Genomic DNA, 10,922 nt, shown 5'->3' with positions numbered 1-10,922 from the left:
CATAAATCATAATATATATATATATAGCTTTTAAATCTACCAAATTTCTATCTTTTAAATCTACTAAACTAAAACTTAAAACTACTTCAAACTTTCTGCCTAGGCTTTCTCAAGCCAACAATAAAGTTTGTCTACAAACTTTTTAATCTAGCTGTATTATAATATTCATTGAATATCAATAAAATTGTATTAGTAAATTCTATTAGTGTGTTTTTATTATAATACTTATATTTTCCAAATTTTTTTGTAAAGGAAATTTAATCTACAAAAATGTTTAACTCATTTCCCACAATGACAATAATACAGATAGTGTCATAACCATGTTTATTTGGAGAAATGTATTAACTTGCAGTCTATATGCTGAGAATTAAAACACAAAGTTACACACACAGAATTGCTCAAGAAAACATATTCGCAATACTGAATTGCTGCAGTCGTGGGGTTTGTCTCTTCATGATAAATGAATCACAGATGACGCGTCACAACTTATATACCAAAAGCACATAAATGTACAGCGAAAGAATTGAGTTTCATCTTCACTAGACAAAAGACTGTTGCTCCTTGATGAATATTGTCTTTACATAATGAGACATAATAACATTGTCCACAGAAAATGTAAGCGCTTAGTAACAACTTATACTGGAAATTAGAGCCTTTAACATAGAAAAGAAATTATTATAGAGTCCCATTGGTACACAATGCAACACATTACAATATGGCGATTATCTGTAAAACAAAGCTAGACAAAAATACCTGACAGAGAAAATACTGTGCATGGCACGTCAAGTAACATAGAAAGAAAACAGTTTATACAAAACTAGAAAAGGTTATCACTTTAAAATAAAATGTTAATAGAAAAGCTTAATATCATATAAGCAGCAATGCGTAAATATGAGGAAAATGCATTATATTGAAAAGTAATTGGCATGGACAAAAAAAAAAAAAAAAGGTAAAACAATTGGTCCTCAAGTAGGTGTTGGATTTTGTTGAGTGTTAAAAAAATATCACTCTAAACAAAATCATTGAATTATCATCATCATCATCACAAGTATAACCAAGCACAAGGCATCTAAAACCTCAGATGTAATTCCGTCAATTTTGTTAATTAACAAGAAGAAAGGAAAAAGGGAAAAGCTCTGTAGCAGCAAGTAAAATACTGACAGTCTATAAAAGAGGAGATTCACAGTTCCATTGTAATGACACCGGTGCAAACAACCTTACAGCACAGCCAAGGTTGGAGGTACAAGTTCCAACGGTTTAAAAAGTCATTAAAATGCACAACACAGTTCCAGAACAGAAATCAGAATCACTGCATCACACCGCTAAACAACTCCATCATCTCTTCCTCAATATAATGCGTTGAAACACAAAGACCATTTGTGCAAGAACTCACTGAAACATCTATGAAATACATGATATCTCTCATTCACACAAAAACTACACACACACACACACACTGTTCTCTTGGCCTCTCGAAGGCCAAAAGCTTTAAACATCGCTACGGTTATTACAATACTAAAGCTGGACTAAATGAACTACAAAGCATCCTGGTATATTTCAGTTCTTGTAATATGTAATAATGTGTAGAAGGACAGAATATCTCCAAAAGTGAATCAGGAGTATTCCTATAGGGAAAACAAACTATTAATATGGAATGAAATATGCATTTTAGAGAGTGCATTATTACATTGAGTTCATTGGGTTTACTTTTTAGCATATAATGTGCAAAGCCACTAAACACCTCTGGACTGGTAGATCTCATAAAACCAGTCAAGAACACGCCGTTCAAAGGTTTAAGGTCGTCACATATTTTTGAGTCTCTTATGTTCACCAAATATTGTGAAATGCTATTACGGTTTAAAATGAATGTTTGAATATATTTTAAAAAGTAATTTATTCCTATGATGTAAAGCTGAATTTTCAGCATCATTACTCCAGTCTTCAGAGTCACATGATCCTTCAGAAATCAGTATAATCTGACGTTTTAATGCTGAAGAACCATTTCTTGTTATTATTATCAATGTTGAAAACAATTGTGCTGCTTAATATTTTTGTGGAAACTGATACATCCAAAGTGCATTTATTTGAAATAGAAATCTAAATGTCTTTACGGTCACTTTTTAGCAATTTAATGCGTCTTTGCTGAATAAAAGAATCAATTTCCCAAACTTTTGAACGGTTGTGTATTTCACTTCAAAATCATAATTTTGCAAAGAAAATGGAGCTTATTTTGTGAACAATAACATTTCTACAGTGTGCTTAATTTCCATAAAGATTATGCACATTTTCTATTCATGAATGTAATGCAAAAACAAAACAAAAAACGCACTTTAAAGTATGAACATGTTATGGTAGAATTACTATGTTGTACTGTGAAAAAAATAATTAAAAAACATATATACAGTAACTGTGTCTGGACAGGATTATTCCAATTACTGTACTGATAATCTAATGAGAATTATTCTTAAAATAATGAGAACAAACAAAATCTAATGCAAGAGATAAAACAAACTCGCATCCAGACCAATATATTGACACGATTTGAGTCACATTTTTGTGTGAAACATGACCCAAACATGTACCCCAAGAGACTCCCCGGGGTGCTATGTAACGCATTACGACAGGATGGAAATGGCAGAGGCACATTGGGTTTTTGCTGTGACTTATCAAAATGACATGGCCTTCATTGGGGATTAACAGCCAGGCTTCCATTCAAGCAGTGGATGTTTAGTGGGTAGTTTATATTCTCCGCCTAATAGACGAGGGGGTTTTACTTCACATCTTCCTGTCACAGATTATTGACGGTAGCTGGCTGGCTGTTTGCATTATTGACTTTCATTTAAAAAAATAAAAGCATGCATTAGCAACCTCAAACGATTTCCCAAGGAATCATCAAGAAGTGCATTTTGTGCGAGTAATAAATGTGCACATCAACACACCAATTTTGTGGCAATGGTTCTTAAAGGAGCAGTTCACCCTAAAATGAAAATTCTCATGTCTTTCCAAACCGCAAGCATCATATGGCTTCACAAGACTTGAAATATAGCGCACAAGTCTTGTGGACTGCTCTGGTCACTGTAGGCTTTAATTCGGGAAAAGACCAGCGTGAACATTCTTCAAAACATCTTCTTTTGTGTTCCACGGAAGAAAGTAAGGAATATGGGTTTGGAATGACATGAGGGTGAATAAATGAGGACAGAATGTCAATTTCTGGATGAATTAGTCCTTCAAGTGAGATTGCGAAGAAAACAAATCTCTAATATGACAAATACATTGGCTCTCAAGCCAGCAGGGAAATCCCAACTGTTGCATTGTACAGAAGTGTAGAAAATCTCATTGTCTGACCTACTAGCAAGCATTATTGTGTAACAAGGCCCTTTTTACGGTCCAAAAGCATCTACTGTAAGAGCTTTGAACCCCCCACCCCCCTTTAAAAGCAGCAGCATCTTGTTATGTTTTTCCCGATTGTATGTTTTAAAATACTCAGGGATTTGAGAAGGGTAAAAGAAGTAGACAAGAAGTGGCAAAGAGTAACCAACCACTGCAACTACGTAGTGGTCACCAACAATACAACCACTTTGTATGCAATCCATGTTGCGTCCTCAGCCAGACAGGGAGGCCAAGTCTACTTAGTTCATGCTGCAGCAACTCAAGTAATTGATGTTTTTCCCTTCTCCAGGCATGGGGGTGGAGTCGTTGTTGTCTAACGTGTTTTGCTTGGCCTCGCGGATCAGTTCGCAGGCCAGATCCAGAAAGAGCTTCTCCACGTTGTCCGATTCTTTGGCGGAGGTCTCCAGATACAGCATGCTCTGCGCCTCCGCAAACTCCTCCGCTCGCTGCCGGTGGACCTCTCGCTTATCGGCCAAGTCTATCTTATTCCCTGTGAACAACAACAGTATTGAACAGGGCCCAAATGCTCTGGTGACAAGGACATCCAACATATGTTGACAGCTAGAAGGTCTAATGGAAGCGAGTCAGTTTGTTGTGTTAACAAGTAAGCTTGTTTGCATATTCAACAGCTCCAAAAAGGGGTCATCGGATGCAAAATTAATTTTTATATGGTGTTTGCATATGATGAAACCACCATACAATTTCTTTTAATCCTCAAAAAGCCTAAACACTCTCAATAATCAAGCCGTTTGGATTTTCTGAGCAATATGATGTCATATTGCTCATGTTCCGCCCACTACCGCTGACGGACTGTCCCAAATTAGCATATTTCCGCTCAGCCATTTGTATACTGTCTGTCAAGGCAGCACACGCCCCACGGAAGAGAGAGGTGGGGTGAGCAGTTGCTCATTATCATTTAAAGAGACATGCACCGTAACGGGTCGCTGTGAAAAGAACTGTTTTTGAGGAGGTAAAAAGGGTGTTGTTTTACACAACCATTGAGGAATTTTAACCAAAGTATGTTACAAACTTTACACGAAGACCCTAAAGAATCATACCAACTTGCGGAAAATGGGCATCCGATGACCCCTTTAAAGTAATGTTGATAGACGGTTTCCAACATCTGCTTGAGCACCTTAATCAGCAAGTATATGAAACTTTACTGATACACTTTTTTGTAAATCACAGATGTCATGAAACTGCATTAAACACATAGTCATAATAAACACAGCATTAAAATCGCGGTGAAACGGAAGTAGCAACAAATGAAACGGAGACTTGGTTCTATGCATCGGTTGTTGATTGGATTTTGAGATGAGATGAAATGGAGGGAAATAAGCATTAGTTCATGACAAACAATTTAGATTTATGCATGTTTAACATGACTGTTTATGCATTAAATTATGCAGAGGTTAAATTATGTTTTTTACCATTTGCGACGCCTGGAAAAAGTTAAAAGGTACACTATGCAACTATTTTTTGTTCAAAAGTAAGAAAATTTAAATAATTGGTCAATACATCATTAATCCTTCTTGCAAAAAGTGTTTTGTCTTACTCTGATTCACAATAACAAGCCTATTATAAGTGTTTATATTTAAGACCTGTCAGGATGGTTTTTGCTGGAAAATGCATACATCACTAGCCTGTGTGTCTCGTCATATCCGTAAATAGAGAGAAGTTGCTCCGGCTGCTTTGACGTGTGTATAGTGTGTGAGTGGCAGAGGTTAGTTGACACAACGAGTGAGAAAGGTTGACATTGAGCAGCTAAATCTCCATCCTCCGGGGAATCACACGTTTAAAACAAACGCAGAACAGAGGAGAGTCTTCTGGCAAAAGGAGAACGCGACAGAGCTCGTAATAAAACAAGAATCAACATTGGCTTGGCTTTCAGAGATGGCAAGAACTGAGGGATTTGAAATGTTGTAAAAGCGACGCGGAGATGGTGTTTTATTACTCAACAGGTGAGTAAGGTATTTTATTGAACAGATAAATTGCCATATGTAGCTCTCTAACAGAGTTCATTCAAAGCATTATTTATTGTGAAGGGTCATATTTATCCGCGCAGTTACACAGTATCTATCAGAACAGTGTCATCTCTTCCTGTTTTTAAATCAAAGCTCAAACTCACTTACTTAAGGCCCCAATATACTTCAAGCTAAATCAAAGAACGAACTGATATGACGTAATTTCGAACAAAATCAGGCCAAAACGAAGTTCATTTTGGGAGTTTGAAACAGCTTGCCAAAGCGAACTTTCCAGAAAGGTTTGCTCCGGCTGCTAAACACCTTCGTACTTCCATTGGTCCGTGGCGATTACGTAATAGGTAGGTCAGGCTCCGCTTTCTTTTACGTGAAAATCTTTTCTGGTTCATTTCTCCTGTTCAGTCCCTCGAGGTCAGACGCCCGCGAGTGAAACGTGAAAGTTGTACTTCTGATGAAACGAGACACTGACACTGTATTTCATGTTTAATACTGTTAAGCTGCTTGATTTTAAGCAATCTATTGTAGATTTGTGTCTTCAATCTATTGTATTGAAGTGATTTATAAATAAAAGTGACGTGACTTTACTGGAGAGCCGTAGAGCTTGTCCAAACATATCCACGATGTTATGACCAGGTGCTTTTCTTATGCTTTATTAAATGCTTGTGGTTTTCTCAATTTTGTTGTGTGTTTATTTTGTTACTGAGAGGAAAGCGCACAGTACATATTTACATATTCATCTCAACGTCGCTCTCGCAGTGTGGACGGCGTCAGATGTTCGATTACAGTATATTGCTGCTCACGTATTACGCATTTACTCCTAAACGAAGAACGGAAAGAAATTTGCCGTGAGTATATCGGGGCCTTTGCTGTGGCATAAATCTTTAGTCTGTGTCTGTTATTTTTTTATATGGATTGTTAATATGCATTAAGTTTGTTTTACCTTATTTATTGATATGTACCATTTGGTCAACCTTGGGTTGTTTTTAAATGCGTTTTATAAATAAACAATGAATGAATAAATGCATGAATGAGTTTGCTGGGGTTTAAGTGGACTAAATGATTAGAGACGTCCTGCGTATATCTATGGCAAGCCGTTTTAGCTTAAATTGTACCCAGCGTTACTCGTCGTAATTGCATTTTCACTAGTAAGAATTCAATTAGAGAGCTCTACAATTCAATTCTTACTAGTAAAAATTCATTTGTAGAGCTCTCTAATTGGAATTGTTACTAGTAAGAATTGAATTGTAGAGCTCTCTAATTGAATTCTTACTAGTAAAAATGCAATTACGACGAGTAACGCTGGGTACAATTTAAGCTAAAACGGCTTGCCATATATGTCACCAGAGAGAAGTCACCGGAATATTGAGTAAGGACATTTTGATTAAATATTAGGAGGTCAATTTAAAATGTATATATTAAATGGTTAGTTCACCAGAAAATTAAGCTTCTGTCGTCAATTACTCATCCTCATGTCATTCCAAAACTATAAGTTTTGTTCATCTTCAAAACACAACTTAAATGTTTTTAATGAAATCTGAGATATTTCTGTCTCTTCTTTGAAAGTCTATTCACTCAAAACACTTGACGATTCAAAATGTTCACAAAGATTGTATATTAAATCTATATGAATCGAGTGGTTTAATTCAAGTCTTCTGAAGAGAACGATCGCTTTATATGAGGATTTAATTTAGGCTTTTATTCACATATAAACACTGATTTGCGAACATAAATAGAGCACTCAAATATGGTAAATGGGACATGATTGCTTGACACATGAGAACCAACAGGGTTCACTCTCACACACATTTGAACTTCCTGGTTTGTTCTCGCATGTCAAGCAAATTTGGTTGAGCTTCCAATGTATGATCTCTCAGATTTCATCAAAAATGTCTTTATTTGTGTTTCAAAGATGAACAAAAGTACACTAGTCAACATTTGAAGTGGATCAAAACCTTTCATCAAAGTTAGACATGAATTTTGAACAATACCCGTTATAGATAGATAGATAGATAGATAGATAGATAGATAGATAGATAGATAGATAGATAGATAGATAGATAGATATTGAAGCTTGCCTTGAATACTCACCTACTAAGATTGTCACCACTTGGTTATTGGCATACTGCTCGATCTCCCTCAGCCACTCAGGAAGGCACCGGAAGGAATCTTCACAGGTGATGTCGTAGGTGAGAATGAGGGCGTTGGCACTGCGGTAGTAACTCTGGGTAATTGAGCGGAACCTCTCCTGCCCGGCCGTGTCCCAGATCTGGAGCTGTGGGCATGAGCGGATCAAATAATCAGTCAAGTCACTTAACACGTTTAGCAGAACCAACACAAACTGGAGCTTTCAGTCCATTACATTAGCAGGAAGTGGAGTGAAATGCTGGAAAAGGCTCAGAGGTGCCTATAGATGCAAAAACACATGCTTTCTACAATTATATAATACAAATGTGTGTTATAAATGAAACTATACTTTATAGTTTTCTATAACTCATATTTTTAATTCCTGTTCTGTTCTGAATACCATTGAATTTAAGGATTTCTTAAAATCCTTAATCCAGTGAGACAGAAATCTCACTGGATTATTACAATTAATAGCAAAAAGAATGTTTGGAAATGTAAACTGATATTTCCTACTGACACACTACAGCAAAAGATATAAATAACTGACTTAAAACCATTTTTTGGGGGTGGGGGGGATATTAACATGCCTAAGACTTTTGCACAGTACTGTATGTAAACGTTTTGTTTTACTTATTTATTTTGACATTATTTGTTAATTTAATATTAAAATGTGACATACACTGATGCAAACTTTATTTTATGTTTTTGCCCAGTGCGGCTTGTATAGTATATATACAGTATTTTTAAAGCAAAGTCTTTTTTTTTTTAACATTGATTTCTTTATTTTGTTGTCCCACTGTTAGTTTAACTGCTTCTATTGTTCTCATTTGTAAGTCGCTTTGGATAAAAGCGTCTGCTAAATGAATAAATGTAAATGTAAAATGTAAATGTATTTTATTTTTGGCAATGTTAAGAATCCTCCATGTGTAATTTCCAAAATTTACCAACAGCCTTGTCAATGAATAATAATAATAATTAAAAAAAAGTTATTTATTATTATTATTTTTATTATATTGAGAGGTGTCCTTGTGTTTGGGGCTATGTACATACAAAAGAAATCATAATTATAATTACTATTATTATTTGTATTATTAAATTGTTAAGTGACCTTGGGTTTGGGCCTATGCTATGTCCATAAAAAAAGAACTAATAATAATAATTATTATTATTATTATTTACATAGCCCCTTTAACAAAGGACAATTTACAATTCATGACAAAAAGAAATCAATAGCATAACCAAAAGACTTAAAAGCAATATAAAAAAGAAAAAGATTTTAAAATGATAACAGAAATAACTTAATACAAAATAAAGACAAAAACTCAACTAAAATATATATCACTTATCACTTTTCTTTATGCATAATAATGAGTCAAACCCACCTTCACCTTCACTCCTTTTATTTCCACAGTTTTGATCATAAAATCGACTCCAATGGTGGCGCCTTGTCCAGGAGGGAACAGCCCCTAGACAATTCAAGATGAAGACGTTTGAATGCAATGGTTATTATGCAATTATAATACAGGACCGTCAATCCTGTAGAAACACTGCACATTGCAAACCTCTAGTGCTGGAAATGATTCCACACACACACACACACACCTGAGTGAAGCGTCGGACGAGGCAGGTTTTGCCCACTCCAGCATTTCCAATCAGCACAATTTTGAATAAGTAGTCATAATCCTCCATGCTCACGCTCAGCTGAGGGAACATGAATGAAGACAGAGAGAGAGAGAGAGGCAGATAATACGTGGGTGTTAAAAACTGCAATGCAAAACACACATGGCTGAGCAACATCCCTCTGATAAAACACTGTTTGAAGTAACAGAGCCTCAGCAGCCCTTACAGAACAAACATTTCAATGTCACCAGTGATGCATTACTGAGAACAAACGAGGGAATAAACTACGCCTGATGTCTCTGGGGACCCTTTTTTTGGGGGGCTTTTCATTCTTTAATTGATTCGATCAACAGTGCCTCTGTATTTCACCACACACATTAGCTGTGTTTGTTTCTGAAGTGTTGCTATAGGAGAAGCTGCTATGCATGCGCTCAAACACTGCTGTTGCCAAGGCCTATGGCAGGATGCTGAGAGGAGCGCAATAAAGACACCAGGAATAAAGAGCAACTCCCAGAGGGCTGTCAACACACATGCACACAGGCAAACACTTGTTCAACAGCTAGGCTAATTAAGAATGGTGCTGGACGTTAGCATATGCAGCTTACAAGAAATATAGCTGAAAATGTGCATAAACCATAAACATTAAAAACAATTTTGATTCAATAAAAATTACCACTGCAAACAAACTTCATCTCACATTATTTTTGAATGTGATTAATTTATCAAATAAAAAATATTAGTTGAGCATGTGATCAGTCACATTTACATTTTAGATCTTTTTGCACACAATTTATGGCATATTCATATGTATATACATTGTTGATGTTTTATAGCTATTCATTTGCATTGTTTAATAAAAATCTAATAAAAAACATGTTTTTTGCTATTTATCACTCACATTACGTAGTTTGATTTGCCACATAATGCAACAGCATGAGCACAACTTTTTACACTCATAGAATAACAAAATATATATTTCATTTTGATCCAGAAATAAATGCTGAAAATAGAGTAAATATAACTTTACTATTACATATTAAACATTATGACTCTAATATGTGGATTATGTAGAAAACACATACACATACATGCATGAATACATACATGTACATGCATGCATGCATAAACATTATACACATACACACACACACATATACATATGCATACATACATGCATGCATGCATACAATAAAGCATACTAAATCATAGAACAGAAAATAAATACTTTATTGATCCCCACTCGGTATGAAAAAAGATCTGCAAAATCTCCAAGCAGAAAACTGAAATCTGATATGCAATATACCTCTGAGCAGAGGAGAAGGAGAAAAGACACAGCCATGGCCTAAATCCGTTTCTTTCTATTTGGACCCTTTATAAATTGTGAAAACTGAATATTTTATTTTATGATGAAATAAAACCAGCAGGCACAGTGTTCTCCATTAGCTATAGCAGGATGCTCTGCACATTAAAGGTCACATTAAATCATCTTTCCACTTACCAAGTAACAGGGGATTCACCCCACTGCTTCTATTATTCCGAATGCATTCAGTCTTTTCTTCAGGCTCTTAATCTAAACGATAATAGCAGTCGCGCAGCGCCCAACAGAAACCTCGGCAGATTTTCGGCTCCAGTGTTGCTGCACAATAATCGCAGTAGTTTCCTCGGTTTTTTGATAATGACGTCATGCTGCTTCCCCAGTGGAAGACCGAGTCCGGAAAAACGCCGCTGCATTCTGGGATTTGAAGTTCTGCTTCTGTCCGCAGCGACTTTACTTGATTGATCTGTGAAAATGGCAAAACAGAATTG

The 10,922-nt window shown here is 35.8% G+C and overlaps 1 protein-coding gene across 1 annotated transcript; it reads right to left on the bottom strand.

Moving 5' to 3' along the window:
* Positions 1-307: 307 nt before the first annotated feature.
* On the bottom strand, positions 308-10,790 carry rab30 (RAB30, member RAS oncogene family). The gene is made up of 5 exons (XM_084126044.1): positions 10,615-10,790; positions 9,099-9,197; positions 8,879-8,962; positions 7,461-7,644; positions 308-3,880 (listed from the first exon to the last, which is right to left on the bottom strand). Exons 2-5 carry the CDS (start codon positions 9,183-9,185, stop codon positions 3,630-3,632), a joined length of 606 nt encoding a protein of 201 aa, XP_083982170.1. The 5' UTR covers positions 9,186-9,197; positions 10,615-10,790; the 3' UTR covers positions 308-3,629.
* Positions 10,791-10,922: the final 132 nt, after the last annotated feature.

The sequence above is a fragment of the Abramis brama genome (assembly GCF_963993115.1).
Source record: "Abramis brama genome assembly, chromosome: 10".
NCBI lineage: Eukaryota > Metazoa > Chordata > Actinopteri > Cypriniformes > Leuciscidae > Abramis > Abramis brama.
This window is presented reverse-complemented; position numbering and strand designations above follow the sequence as displayed.

Bases quoted from the DNA above. Each gene is read 5' to 3' on its own strand.
- rab30 (XM_084126044.1), bottom strand. From the start codon at position 9,185: ATGGAGGATTATGACTACTTATTCAAAATTGTGCTGATTGGAAATGCT. The intron at 8,963-9,098 runs GTGTGTGTGTGT...TGAATTGTCTAG, and splicing joins TCGTCCGACGCTTCACTCAG to GGGCTGTTCCCTCCTGGACA. The intron at 7,645-8,878 runs GTGGGTTTGACT...TCATGCCCACAG, and splicing joins TAAAAGGAGTGAAGGTGAAG to CTCCAGATCTGGGACACGGC.